Source organism: Saccostrea cucullata, unplaced genomic scaffold, assembly GCF_032062105.1.
Source record: "Saccostrea cucullata isolate Sc308-1 unplaced genomic scaffold, CSIRO_AGI_Scuc_v1 ctg8382, whole genome shotgun sequence".
Lineage (NCBI taxonomy): Eukaryota > Metazoa > Mollusca > Bivalvia > Ostreida > Ostreidae > Saccostrea > Saccostrea cuccullata.
The window spans coordinates 1-16,328 of record NW_026926820.1 but is presented as its reverse complement, the minus strand read 5'-3'; the positions used below and the strand labels follow the sequence as shown (position 1 = coordinate 16,328).

The 16,328-nt window shown below is 32.4% G+C and overlaps 1 protein-coding gene across 1 annotated transcript; it reads left to right on the top strand.

Moving 5' to 3' along the window:
* Positions 1 to 11,432: 11,432 nt before the first annotated feature.
* Positions 11,433 to 15,489, top strand: LOC134272727 (uncharacterized; the record flags this gene model as incomplete). The annotated part of the gene is made up of 6 exons (XM_062754924.1): positions 11,433 to 11,521; positions 11,637 to 11,826; positions 11,937 to 12,044; positions 12,132 to 12,204; positions 12,319 to 12,488; positions 15,451 to 15,489. Coding segments are annotated over exons 2-6 (577 nt in total), but the record flags the coding sequence as incomplete, so codon positions are not given.
* Between the last annotated feature and the right edge of the window lie 839 nt (positions 15,490 to 16,328).

The window sequence follows — 16,328 nt, the reverse complement described above, 5'->3', positions numbered from 1 at the left end:
GAATTTTTCACTCATATGGAGACGTCACCGTATGCCGGTGAAGGGCTTCAAATTTAGACCTTTACTCGGCACTCAGGGCCATTGAGCAGTGAGGGATCTTTATCGTGCCAACGCCTGCCGCTGACACGGGGCCTCGGTTTTTAAGGTCTCATCCGAAGGACCCACAACTTTCACTTCAAAGTGCCGAGCCCATGGCGAAGGAACAGTTGTTACCCATTTTATCGACTGGGTCAGTCGCGGCCGAGATACGAACTCACGACCTCCCGATCACGGAGCGAGAGCTAATTTCACATTAGAAGCACAATTTATGCAAAATCTTATGCATGAAAAGATGATAATTCTTGCTGTGGTCTTCAACTCAACTTTCAGATATATCGATGACATATTGTCAATTAACAATTGTTATTTCCACTCCTACGTGAAGACTTATTTGTATTAACTCGAGGTAAATATATATAAAGATCAGGTCAATATCTGGAAACTTGTACAATGTTAGGCATTCTGACTGCAGAGACAGGAGATCACTAGAAGGAGGTTCGGACAAAGAAATCAATGGATAAATAAAAATAGGTTTCCAGCCGTTTTATCTCCCGTGACCTAAACAGTCCTCTTGGGTTAATTTACTTACTTAGATAAATTTAAATGTCCTTGAAAAATAAATTCAACCTTTGCGGCGAACTGCAAGAAATATTTCAACACCGAGATACAAGTAGGCCTACAATAAAATTGTGCATTATTTTAATATTCGCGCTTTCAAAAGTTTCAAAATCCATGACGAAGTTTTTAGACAATAAAATATCGACCGAGAAACCATTCATAAATAGTTATGATGAGTCGGATTTCTTTAACTTCGAAAACAATTTCACTGATACCCTTTAGGACAGTTAAAACGCCATCTTTTTTTTTATAAAGAAATTACAGTAACATTCATTCAATAAATTTAATACTTGTGCAATGGATCATTAAGATGACACAACAAATTAAAGACTTTATATTCATAATTAATTTCAATTCTTAAAACATTGCATAAAAAAGAATACATTACAGGAAAAAGGCAATTTTTGTGATTTGATTTTCTCCATAAAGTACCCACTAGTTCGGCAATACAAATTGTCAAATATATGAAAGTATTTGATAATGTTATGAATATTATTTGTTCGAGAATATGTGTAAAATACTCTATAGAGGAAATTTTAGCGAGACGCAAATTTAGCAATTTCTCTTTAAAGATTGGTATTCTATTTTTATCGAAAAGCATTTTTAGCGATTTAGAATATAAAAGAAGCAAATGCAAATAATACGCCATTTAATTTAAGCGATATTCCTTTTTAAGCGATTTCAACAGCCCCGCTAATAATGCCAAAATGAAATCCTCGCTAAAATGTCTACTTATACGGTTTGTCACCTAGTAAATAAATTTGCCGTGAAAAAAATATTTTAGAAAAACGATATATAAATCGTTTCTCATCGGGTAAACAAAAAATAGAGTGAAATTACAGGTACCTACTTATTTCAGTCTTTGTTTGATGGGAACTCGATATTATAGGCCCATTAAATTCTTGCCAATTGACCATATGAAGACTATCAGTGTTAGAATTCTCATCGTTGAATATGCACAGATAAATTCATGTAACTACGAGGGTCGTTAGAAAAGTTTGCAGACACATTGAAATTCGGAAAATCTATTCTGTACTGTAAAGTATGACCTACCGGTATGTCTGAATAAATTCCTATATTTTGTTTATTGGTATGTAAAAAATCAGATCCATATAATAAAATCTTGAAAAATTACAACGATTCTTACTACAAAGTTATGAGATTCATGGAGCAATCACTTGACATCAGGCGACGTAACAACCAGATTTCAACCCTTTATCCTTTGTTGCAGTTCTATATATCTTTAGATTTTTCTGATCTTTTTTCTACTTTAAAATTGAATATCTATATCACGACATGTTACTTTTCTTCTACAATGTCTTTTTTATATTCGTATATTATTGAGATCTTAAAAAAAGTTGATGCAGTTGATCAGTTTGAACCTTTTTTAGACATTTTCAGTCTACATACATAATTTGTACGTAGTGCAGTGCTCCATGACGCTCAATGACGTTCCGATTTTTGGCTGTGTTTGTATGCAATGATCATATACAAACGGCTATAAGACATTTTCCCTCCAATTTAGTTCAAAATTTTTCTTAGTGACGTTTCATGAATACTTAAGCGGCAGGTAAAATATCATAAATCTCTTTGAGCTGCAATTGTGCAATTTTTAATTTTGATAAAGGGTCTTTTTGATGTAAAGGTGCCAAAATATAGCATGCTCCGTGAAGCAAGTTTTATCAAAATAAAAAAGCTGTATGTTTTTTAATAATCACTGGAGAGCAAAATTTTCTTGTATATTTATCGGAAAAGAGGTAAAGATTCTATCTGGAAAGTTTGACCGGTTTCGTGGAAATAGCGCGTTCACAATTGAATTTGTCCGCGAAGTTTTCTAACACCCCTCGTATAGTACATCCTTTGATATCGATATTTTCAGTTACGCCGGTTCTACCAAGTCCCGATCCTATCTTACGACATTTTTCGACCCTGCATAGCAATAAACCCCTGTATAATGCATAGAAGTTGAGAGGATAAAGTAGAGTGAATTCTAATTCAGAAGACTGACTTAGCATTCGAACTTTTACTTACATTGGTGGTTATTTAAAGTACTCACACTGGGCAATGCACTAGAAAATAGAACTGTGTAGAATAAAAAATATGTGTTAATGACTTGTAAATGTTCCAATATCTAATGGTTTAAAAAGCGCGAAAATAACCAAAGATACGAGCGACAGAAATCTAAAATCTTTTGGAATGCTTTGTGCCTTTAACCAGATAGAAACACTGTTAATACATATAAAAATAATATAATATAAATTTACTTATATATACATTAGTTTATTTTATGAGAAAATTCTTTCTTTTTCTTTGAAATATTTAGAATTAAAGGACAAATGTTTAAACAAAAAAACACGAGGAGTACAATGACTTATTTATTGACTGTCGTCATGAGAAAAGGGCCCTTAAGGTCAAATTTTCACAAATTGACTTTTTAGTAAATTTTGATAGCCAGACTCTTTCTGAATGCAAATATACATAAATTTTGAAAATATCTCACTTTTTCGGTATTTTATGAGCATTTTAGTGAGGCACTCCAAAAAAACTTTGACGTTACTCATTAAAAACGTAATGACGTCCCCTGCTTCTAATTCAGTTTTCAAAAAAAAAACTTAAAATTGCAAGTTATTTGAATAACTTCAATCGTTTTCAGAATTAAAAACATGAGAAAATATTTTATTTTTTCTTCCAAACGACTAGTATGTAACTATTCAAAAGGGATTTTGTATGTTATTGCTATTTTCAGACTAATTTTAGAGCAGATCTAGTAAATGCGTAAAAAAGGGGGGTCTAGACAGAATGTAGGAACGGTTTATAACATAATCAGTAGGGAAATAATATTTGTTTAAATCCATACCAGCTATTCTTTTTTAATAATATTATTATAAAAATAATAATAATTATATAATAATTGAATTGAATTTATAGAATATATAGAGCACTTTTAAGATTAAAAGAATTATACATGTATATACAGAAGGACACCGCTCGCAAAATGGGACACTCCTCGCAAAAAGTACATCGATCCCGATATAAAAAAAATCTTATGAGACAGCGGTCACTCAAAACACACACAGACGTAACTTTATTCCCTATAACTCTTACGATAAAAAAACCATGTTTTTTCTGTATCACCCTAAAAAATCAAACGAGAAATAAATTCAGATACGCTAAGAATTATGTAAACTTGTTTTTAAAAACGTTTAATCCTTTTATAAAGATCCATAAAAAATCTTCCGTGCAAGCGGATTTAATTTTTTTTTTTACGCTTTTTAATATTTTATTAAAAATGATTAAAGCTCTAGGTTTCCTACTTACTATGTTTCTACTCCATAACTAAGACAGGTGACGAAAAAGAATTGTATAAACAATGGAAAATAAAGGACAAATGAATTATTTACATACCGTGCCTTAAATTGAAACTTCCTTTGAATTTATACCTCAAATTTAAAAAGCCTTTTACCAACTTATTTTTTTTTTAAAAGTTAATCACAATTGAAATAGTTTACAAATATTTCTGCACATTAACCCCCTTTTTTCTGCCACCTGTACCCTGTTTCACTTGAATACAACATTTGTATATTTCTTAAAAGGACTGCTACTACCATCTAAAAAAAAATTGTAATGCTATAATACATGTATTGTGTAAATTAATCAAAGAGATGGGAATTGTGCCGTTCCTGTCTCATTTTATTATATGTACGCTAAAAGGTGCTCGATTTTTCTGTGCGAAAATATGTACAGTTCCATAAAGATTTTTACAAAATCTATTTGACACTTAAACTGAATGAATACTGGTAGTGGAGCCTCATTTTTCCGGATGCTTTAGTTCCTAGTCAATTTTTCCGGAAGTGTATGTGAAGCGTCCGGATATCTGAATTATCAGGTAAACAAGACAAAATAACGTTACTTTAAAACTTTCGATCCGATGAAAAATAGTCCAGTTAATAAAGCATCCAAATATGTAGCGTTCGGATATCTGAAGGTCCACTGTATTTTTATGCAAGAACGTTAGACCCTTAGGAAGTCATTTCAGTTGGGGGGGGGGGGGTATTTTCTTTTCAGTTGTAGGCAATTTCAACCACCAAATTTTCTTTGACAAGCAAAGCAAAATTTTAACGGCCACGAACGGTCATTTCTTCATTTTCCTCCGTGACAATGGCTTTTTAACTTGATACATTAATAGTCTTCACATTTCGATACGATTGTCTCATCCAATAATGAACAATTATGACAAACATACTTTAATGTTTTTTGTATGAGGTGATGCTGTTAATTAAGTTCTAATTTGACTTTCCTTGGCTGAAATAATTTAGGCAAACCAATTTTTCCCAAGTTATTACTTCAGAACAAACCCAACATATCAAAAAAAAAAACAATGACTCGTACCTTAGCCTGTCCCTGCACAACTCGTTTGAAAAAGAGTGGAGGGGGGGTCAGACAGGAAAAAATTAATTTGCCTTTAAAAAAGTCATCCAAAAAAGGGATGAGAAACTCGAATCAAATTTCGCCGTTGTGGAGAGGGGGGGGGTCAGTCTTCTTACAGTATCATAATACACTGCATTCTTCTTTTACCCTATAGTTTACCCTATGGTGCACGCATTTGACCATACTGCAGCAAAAAAGTGTGTTTACATGTGTGTGTATGTGGTTGCATGGGGTAAGGGGACCGAACTTTCAATGTAAATCCCTACCCCCTACCCCCGTTGCTACTTGCGCGCGACTGTAATACCTAATATTTTCTTTAAAAGAAGAAAACGTGCACGTGTGTTTGTTTATTAATTGCTTTCCGTAGAGTTAGGAGTATGATATAAAATCTTATCTGGTTTTTAATGGAACTTTTAGGAATTAATGTCGAGATATGCGGGGTATTTTGATACATGTATAAGAGTTGAAGATTTCAACGCAAAATGTGACTTATTTATTTCATATCATGAATTCAATAAGCAGTGATATATATTTCACGCTCATCAAAGTTTTTAAATATTTGTAACATATTTGTAACATTTTCATAACCTTTGAAAATTACACCCATAAACATTTGTTACATACTTTTTGCTCTTTCAGTGAATATATTTTCAAAAGATGTAGCTATATATCTGATATTATCAGAAGTACGTACGTCTTTTTGCTTAATCTATACTTTTTTTCCTTTTGGTCGATAAATATCCTCATTCATAATATCACTGTCAATGTAATATTGTTAATTTCTTCAACATTGGGTATAATGCTTTTGGGAAAAGTCTGAAATAGCTGTATTTAATTCCTTAACATATTGCAATATAGGTTCCAGGGGGCTTTCATTCATTCATTTCATTAGAACAATTTCCGAAATTTGAAACAATCGTAAATTTTACCACACAATTCCTTTGAGTGTATTTTTTTTTTATCATTCCAAATTATTTTTTGTAACAAAATTTATTTTGGCAAAATTTTCGTGGCATCCCCATCAACTGTATTTTTTTTCCTTAGCATATTTAAATACATGTACTGTTAATATAGAAAAAAAATATTGTTAATTGATGTAGAAGGTTTGGATCACCCATGTTACCAGCATATCTTTATTCAATCAAAGAGGGATTGTGTTTCTCAGCTTTAACTCTAACTGGATTTTTATACTGAGATTTTTTTTTGGCTTGTCTTCTAACCCCCCCCCCCCCTCCCTTTTTAATCAACAGTTCACCGAAGGCTTGTTATAGGGGTACATCAGTATGATTAACTATGGATAAAAATTAAAATAACTAAATACACTCTGTACGTTTTAAATTGTGGTATATATTTTTAGGGAAAAAGTAGCGCTTATAAGAACGGTAATACTATATGTGTGCATAGACTTCTCACTCGCTCTTCTATCTCCCCCCCCCCCCCCTCTCTCTCTCACTCTGAAAAAAAATATACAAATTATATGGAATATACCTTTTAATATTTAGACTTCTTAACATGAATTCAAATTTAAGCATTTGTAAATTGCTCAGAAATTAAATATGCAGCATCTTTAATTAAGTCATTCATAGGTCTTCATCGTATTAATCGCTGTTCCAGAGCTAGGAATGTGCATGTCCAATGTCCCGTATATCAACATCAAATGAAATACTTAAACAAAATTATGAATAAATTTACGTACTAAATTGTAATAATATCATATTCCATTTAAAAAATGTCCGCATCAAGTTTCAAATTTTAGTTACACTTTGAAATTCGATTTTCAAAATTCGGTAAACAAAAATTACTTCCGTGTTTACAATACCGCGACTTTGACGTCGTTTTCTGAGCATTGTGACGTCAAAGTACAAGGGCCCTTTTCTCATGACGGCAGTCAATTAAATTATTTACTATACACAAACTATCAAGTAAAAAGTATTAAACATCAATTTATATTTAAAGTTCAAATTAAATATTTTTTAAACAAAAAAAAAACAAGAGGAGTACATTAATTAATAAATTAAATCACTTAGTATAATTTTTTTTTCAAGAACATTAAACTAAATGTATATAATAAAACATTTGTATTTAGCCATTTTTTTATAGAATGGAATTCATAATTATAACCCATAGTATAGAAGGATCCATTTAACGTCAAAGTTAATTGTATTTTACACCAATTTATCTATTTTAATTCCTAATTAAATATTTAATCAATTCACCTTCAAGCAGTCGATTGTCCACAGAGTAATTTTCTATTCTCTGAAAAGATGAAAAAGGATGCATGTCTTTTTAAACGCATGAAAACATATTATATTCATTGTGTTGTTCCGGAAGAAATTGTAAACATTATCATCATGAATATTCATGTTTATGACGCCAGGTGACCTTGAAGCCTACACATAGTAAAATTCCTCATGTGTGTGATTTAAAACGAAACTACTTGAAATTAGGATTTCCTTCGTTCACAGAGAAAGGGTGGATATATATTTGTTGTATCTGCCTGATCGGAATCGAGTGATGATTAAGTGTTAAAGTAAGCAATGGCAAGTAGCCTTTTTGATTTACTTTAAAGTCTGAAATTCTGCTGTTGATATCTATTCTCTATTGAGAAGTCGACGGCTCGTTTCAATACTCCCCTCAACTTCTCTACGAAAGAACTCATAATGGCAGTTCAGAAATCGACTAAATGAAGAACCAAACCGGGTCTCGCTTCGATCGGTGTTTTAGATCTGATGCATCATCATCGATATATTTCTGGTGCACAAATGTCGTTTTGCAATGGAAATGCGATTAAAAAAACCAATTTTACCGACTTAAACCACTCTTATTACGCTAGAACACTTACTTGCGTTATCTGTGTCACCGGATATTTTCCATTCATTCAAATTTCGGCCGTACTCTGTTGACCTCTGTAGAAATGTCAACATGTCTAAACAATGCCGTCCTGATAAATTGGTAGAGTTATCACGCAGCGTCCAAGTTTTAAAGTTAATATTGTAAAGACATTGAACAGTAAACTTTGTTTTGTTTTGTGTGTCAGTGTGTGTGTGTTTGTGTGTGTGGTTTTTTTTTTTTTACTTATTTCAATGGACTCCAGTAATTACTAATATTTATTTACTATTCACCCCCCCCTTTTTAGTTTATTGATTTTTTAATTTGTTTTATACATATATTTTTAATATATATAAATCAAATATATATAAATATATTTAATATGTATATGAAATATATATATATTTAATAGCAGCAAAAACCGAAGCAAGCAAAATTTTTTCATCATTTATTACACATATTGGTAGTGGGGGAGGGGGGTGTTGACTTAGTGGTCAAATAAACATTTATTACGTACTCTCTCACCATGCACATTATTCGACATGAATTTCCTAAAATTTTGCAGTGTTTCGCCTTATTTTGTCTAACTCTTTTGATCGTTGCACTAATTTCTTCTGAAGCCTTTCTGGAAATAAAGTATTAATATCGAACGAAAAAATGGTTTGATTACATTATCTGCGGATGTCCGGCACAGTATTACAATCAGTGACAATTACTATTATTATTTAAATCATTGCTGTTATGGCATATTATGACAGTTACTTAAACAGGGACCTATATACTCAGTATATAAGTCCCTACTTAAAATACTCAGTACTTTTTTTTTAAATATCGAATAACCAACAAACCAACAAAAAAGTATAAAAATTATGCTTAAATTAATACAATTTTTAATATTATGAAGCTCCATCATTTTTTCATACCAATATCAATGTCATTTTGTACAATATTAAAACTTGGACGCTGCGTGATAACTCTCCCAATTTATCAGGACGGCATTGTTTAGACATGTTGACATTTCTACAGAGGTCAACAGAGTACGGCCGAAATTTGAATGAATGGAAAATATCCGGTGACACAGATAACGCAAGTAAGTGTTCTAGCGTAATAAGAGTGGTTTAAGTCGGTAAAATTGGGTTTTTTAATCGCATTTCCATTGCAAAACGACATTTGTGCACCAGAAATATATCGATGATGATGCATCAGGTCTAAAACACCGATCGAAGCGAGACCCGGTTTGGTTCTTCATTTAGTCGATTTCTGAACTGCCATTATGAGTTCTTTCGTAGAGAAGTTGAGGGGAGTATTGAAACGAGCCGTCGACTTCTCAATAGAGAATAGTTGATATCTAAAATGCAATGTAGGAAGTTAAAAGGTAAATAACTCTAGTCAGGTGTTCCCATTTGTTTCTACGTAAATATTCTAAAAAAATAAAATAAGCAGTTTAACTTATTAAGAACACATATTTTTAAGGTTCAAAATCACAAAAATTAAGGAATCTATATTATGTACATGTAAGATGAATTTTGTTAAGATTGTACAATGTTTATCGGGACAAAAAAGAAAACGAACGTTACGTTAGCTATCAAATTCAGTGATTTTTATCAAGGTTTTGTTTAAATCAGACTGCTGTACCTGACTTTTAAAAAAACGTTATTTGCATTATCAGGAGGTTAACATGACGTTTAACAGCTATATACACATTATATAGCACAACTTATTATTGTACTGTAATGTGTACTATCGATATTCCAATTAGGAAGAGGGGGGGGGGGGGGGGTCATAAATACCAAAATTCAAAATTTACTTTGATTTAAGTTTCTAAAAGTATCTTTATTTTCAAATCAAATGAACTGCTCAAACCCTTTTTATTGAGGAGTGCGTTTATTAAAAAAAAAACAGCAATGAATAACAATAAAATAATAAGGTCACATATGTTAACTTTTAAGATGTAGAAGAAAACCTTTTTTTCAATTGATCTTTTAACCATTCATTCTGAGGAAAACTAGTTAAAAGATGCATTGCTTGGTTATACATTTTAACTCACTTGGAAATCTGACGAGAGAGAGAGACACACAGAGAGAGGGAGAGAGTATCATGCATGTCATACATTTATATGGCAATTAAACAAGAAGTTCAAAGGTTCATTTTTTTCATCCTAGCGTTATTTGTTTAATTAGAGTGTCTTAAAACGCTTTTCCTACTATTTACATACATGTGTATAAAATATGTGAAACCTTAAATCACTTTGAATCACCAATTGTGCACATATTTGTTTTAGTAATTTAGTTTATTTCTAATGGCGTAAATTATTTTTAAAGGTTGATTTATCATTTCATCAGTTGATTTTATAACTCTTATATTTTCCTGTCTCAGGTAGGCTGCTGCCAAGAAGTATCATTAAATAATGCAATATGTTGCTTAAAAATGTATCATTTTCTGTATGTTTCAATATTTACTGTATCAACGAATAGATGTGATTTAAAAAAAACTTTTTGATGCGATGGGTCGTGAACAGTTAGGTAAAATGAATAAGAGTTTTTAAAATTTGCCTCAAAAGAATGTCATCCGGGTGTATGATTCATTCATCAACTCATTGTGTGCATTGTATTCCCTCGCAAATGGCTGGAAAATATTAAGCAAAGGCCTAGTGTATTTCGTTCTATAAAACAAAAAGATATATAGATGGGTATACAACATATTAATGAAGCTTAAGGGAAAAGGAAATCCGAAATTAAATAACAATTTTCAGGACATGCATGTGTTTTAATGTCCACGTTTTCGTGAATGTTGCAGAATAACCTCCGAGGTCGAGAAATGTTGTTTGAAATATAAAAGCCGAGGCGTTAGCCGAGGCTTTTATGTTTCAAACAACATTTCGAGACCAAGGAGGTTATACTGCATCATTCACGACAACAAGGACTTTATTTCTATTCTACAAAGGGCGATAAATACAGCCGATTGTTTCCTCTATAGAGAAACGAATTAGGTCACCATGTCTCCATTACGCTGTTCTATTTAACACCAGAGAGAAATTTTGTTGACTTACCTATATATGGAATGCAGACAATTTGAGCTTTCGTTGCATTAGAAATAGTCTTGTTTAATTACAAATTTGTTCGTTACATGTATTGATCAGTTAAAATGAATATACAAAAACAAAATCATGATCTTGTTTTACTGCTAAAATCACGTTGGTTAATGTGTAGGGAGGTCCGTGGAATAGCCCCGCTTAGCTATAAAAACCGACATTCATCAGCAACTTGATACAATTTACAGTGTTTATACTGCAAAAGACGACACATCGATGAGGTCTAAACAAGTATTTTATTCTACAGCTAAACATGCATTGGAATTGTTCAGATTTGATACGTGTTTCTGATCTGATAATTTTTTGATGACGTTCATGAATTATTGGAGAATAATGTCCGGCGGCTTCCTTTGAAGTTTTCAATAACCGTGGTAGAATTATTGAATATCCCCCGTAAACTTTTTATGTGAACATTTTTTTCTTTTGCAGAAAATGTAAAATCAATTAGAAGAGGAATATGTTGGGTGTTATATATGACCTATTCTTGTGAGGTTCCATGTGCCTCGTTACAATAAGGTTGTAGCTGTGTAAAAATGGCAGTTTCTTAAATCCAAACATAATTTTTCTTCATATTTCTTAAGAAATCTCAATTTAACATTATTGATCAAGATTGATAAAATTGATTATTTAGGAAATGAACGTGGAGTTAAAACCAGTGATGTCATGTCCTACAAACGCCAGTTCGTGGCTGAGCAATGGCATTAAGTTACAGTGTCCCAATGATACACTAGGGAGGAACCTGTACCAGTGTGTACCTAATGATGACAGATCTTCACTTGTGGAATTTTGTCTTCAAGGGAGTATTGGCAGATATGGAGCAAGTAAGTCAGCTTATTCTTCTTGAATATAAGTAAACAATATTGTAATTTGATTTTTATTCTGCTCCTGTAAATGTATTAATTTACAAAAATATGGTTTATTTAATTTAAAGATTTGTGCCCTTATGCTGTATCCACTGGACACCTGGACGCTCTCAACTGCTCAACATTTCTCAGTGGTTGTCCAGAAGAATCCTACAATACAAATGAAGTGTACAAATGTAATTATAAGCATTTTGTTGCATATAAAATATAAAAAAAATATTTTAATCGCATTGCCTTAATATTCTGTTGAATCAACGTTTCAGATCACGCCTGCTTGGAAATAAATCCAGAGGAAAAATGCTATTTTGCAAATGAAAACTGTCCAAATGATTCAATGTAAGGCACTTTTACTTTTTATGCTTTATTGTTAATCAGCTTTCAAAATATTTTGCTAACTGTAATTATTGGACTATAAAAAAGCTCTTTGCTCAAAATCAAATTAATTTTCAGGTCCATTTCACAAAACACTACCTATGTATTTCAACCAGAGGATGATACTACAGCAGTTATTGCTGGTGTTGTTTCCACCGTCATCATAGCTCTGATTGTTCTCGTAGTTTTATATCTCCTTTACCGCAGACGCCTAAGGAACCGTAGAAATCGCTGGAACAGTGATACATGTAAGTAAAATTCATTGCAGCATGCTCTTATAAATCTTTCTGTCGACGGAACTTATGTTTTCAGTTTTTTATTGAGCGGTAAAAAAAATCGATGTGGAAGTACAAGGAAATATACAATCCCCAATAATGAACTGTTTATTATGCACGAGAATAGGATTAAGATCGTGTACAATTTAAACGACTTACTTGTGCAATTATCGGTGTACAAATCTTTGCAAATTAACAACTTTATTAACCTTTTCGAACAACAAAATAATATTTTTCAAATCGCAATCGAGAACTAAACAGATATTATCATTTAAATCAACTTCAGAAATATTGCATGTAAAAGTACTGTATTAAGTAAAAATTCAGAAAGTGATGAAAAGACATGGCATATTTTGATGACCAGTATTTATGTGATTAGAATTTCCATTTTCTATTATCTTTACATGATAAAAGTTTATTTTATGAGTTTTTTTCTAACAAAAATAATGGTGACTCCCCTTTGGCGCTTGATTTCACCTAAAGTATTTCTGAAAGATTAAATTAAGAGACTACAGTTATGGACAGCTTAGGTGTCAAATCGCCATTATTTCATTTTATTATACCTCTACTGATTCCTTCCTATATAAAAGTAAGGCAGTTAAATGTTCATGATTTCCTAGAAATTTTAGCAAATCGACTAATTCCCCGTGCGTTAATTCAATGAGCTAATCCCTGCTTCGTATGGCTAATTCCCCGGTTATCCGTAATCCTGTAGTTTTTACTTTTGTATCGGTCTAATATCGGTCTAATATGTTACATGTAATGGACTTATTCCCCGTGCATTAGTCTTGAAGCTAATTCCCCGCCATTCGTAATCCTCTATTTGTATCGATATAATAAAACAGTTAAAAAGTATATCATTGAGGAAGTCAGCAAGATTCCAATCAGCAAGATTGTATTACCTTATTTGCCTATATAACAATGACGTACCTGAAAAACATACCAATCCTCTTGGGTTTTGTTCAAAAATATATATGAACAATTCGATTGCATTGATTTCAGTTATTTTATACTTAATGATTGAAAATGATATTGTAAAGAATGTATTAAATAGAAGCCCAAATTATACTGGTATTACAAGCGATGGAACAGTTTGTGCATTTTAATAAAACGATATGCGATTTAGAAAGCGTTAACAGTACAGCTCAACCCAGATTATACAGTGTTATTTCGGTTTCAGTTCATTCATTACAGATACTGTCTTTTATTAAAATGATTTCACATTCTTGAAAGTTAACTAAAAGACATTCAATCAGAACATTTCGAATGAAAAGTTAGGGGAATTTAGTATTTACCTTTATCTGTAAACAACTCTGTACAATAAATATTAAAACTTCATTGTAGTCAGGAGGAATGCATAAAGCGGTATATGTTCATTACGCAGTTCGTGTTGGATACGCATCAAGTCAAATAAATTTTACAAAAAAAGATAATTATGTAGGGATCTGATTTTAATTTATATTTTATGCATACAATAATTATTTCGGGATAACGTTTAAAAGTATATCGTTTATGTTCGGAAAAAAATCCTTGAGAATTTAAGATCTACCTTTTGCTTTTGAATTCGTATCCAAAATTTCTTCATTAGACTACTTTTTTTAGTTTAATTGAATCATGTTTAAGCCGCAAAAATGAGTCTTATTATAAAACTATAAAATACATGTCGATTCTACTTTACAATATTTGTTGTGGGTTGTTCTACTATTTTATACTGAGTGAATATGCCAGTTGTTTATCCTTTTGAAAGAAAGTCAGCCATATCTTTAGACCGAAATAATACCTGATACCATTGTTCTCAACCTCGATTTAGGAAGCAAATCTAATTGTGATTGTGATTGCTTAATAATCGCGCTGATTAATTTTTTTTGATTATGTAGTTATAAATATAAGACGTAATATGAATGCAGAATATGAACATCCACTATTAAGAGTCATACACAATTATGTAAACATTACTTGTAATTACAGTTCAGCAGCTTTTACTTTTATAGCTCACCTTCACGAAGTCTAGATGGGCTTATGCTATACCACCGGCGTCAGCGTTGATGTCGGTGTTGGCGTCCCGGTTAAAGTTTTAGTAGCAGGTCCATTCCCAAGTAACTATAAGCCCTACCTGGATCAAACTTGCATGATGATGCATCTATGATTAAGCACTACCAGATTTGCTATGGATGCTGGATTTGACCTATATTTTCCAGATGAGTGACCAGGTTAAAATTTTAAGAGAAGGTCCATTCCCAAGTAATTATAAGCCGTATCTAGACTCAATTTTTGGAGCAAGTCTATTTCCAAGTAACTTTAATTCTTACCTAGACCAAACTTGCATGGATGATGCTTCTAGGGATGTACACTACCAGACGTGCTTTGGGTGCTGGATCTGACCTTTATGTTCTAGATAAGCCCTACCCGGATTTACTTGCATGGAGGATGCATCTAGGGATTGACACTACCGGCCTTGCTCCTGATGCTGGTTCCGAACTTTATTATCTAAGTAAGTGACTAGGTTATTCCATATAAACTATGGTAATATAATCTTTACCAGGACCAAACTTGCATGAATGATGCATCTAAGAATGGCCTATCGAAACTTGTATCAGATGCTGTATCTGACCTACATTTTCCAGACAAGTGACCAGGTTAAAGGTTTTTAGAACAGGTCCATTGCCGAGAAACTATCAGCCTCGATCTACCCAGACTTAGCTTGCATGGATGATGCACCTGGGGATGGACATTTCCAGAGTAGTTTCAGATGCTGAATCTGACCTTATTTTTGGAATAGGTTAATCTCCAATTAACTTTAAGACTTATTTAACAGAACATGCTTGAATATTACTGTTAAGAAAATATGATGTGAGATTTGTATTACTTAAACTGATAAAATTCGACGAGGTGAGCTTCGTAATCTTTGATTACCTATGTTTTATAATAATTTCAGGGGATGAAGTAGACGAAAGAGCCACTTTGCTTCTTAAAGGTAAGAATTAATAGATGAAATACTCAGAAATCATTTTTTTTATTTTCCTACTTTCGCACGTTTTGTTCAACATATGCATGGAGATAACCTTAATCAGCTTATAATTTACAATATGGAAATTGAATTGATTTGAATTAAGAAAACACCATAAACTATTTTAAATATATAGCAGGTTTTTTTTTTTAAATATTATAGTTTTTTTTCTCTCCCGAGATAGCTGGCTAAATGACTACATAATTAGTTTTCCACCTATGGAGAAACCTCGCCATACAGCAGGTTTTCCGCCACAGTAGGGTTTTGATTAAGACTTTTAACAAGAGGCCAATAAAATATATCCCTCAACTGAGCACACAAAGTTATAAAAAGCACAGATCAGTTCGGTATTGAACAGAGGTAGGGAGGGGGTGAAACACTTACATTTACACTGCCTCGGGGCTTTCATCTTATAAAGAAGACGACTTTGAAGATATTTTTGCAAACTCCTTTGTGAAATTTGATCCTCTTTTGTGGCCTGGCCTTACCTCCGGAGATTTCTATATTAACCACGTGTAACTGCCCAGGCGCAGTCAGTTCAACCCTGGTCACAAAACTTAGTCCAAAAACACCAGGAAACTGGTAGATCAGTTTATTTGACACAAGTGACAAGTGGTAAAAGGCTGTAAACAAATACAGAAAACAGAGTTACAAATATGAAGTAAACACAACAAGCATTACTCAATACTGTACTCTATACACGATATATAGATATGGATATTGACTAGTAACCATATACCTGTATGACTAATTGACTGATAAAATGACTTAAAACACAGTATTACATTTAATACACCATGACTTTA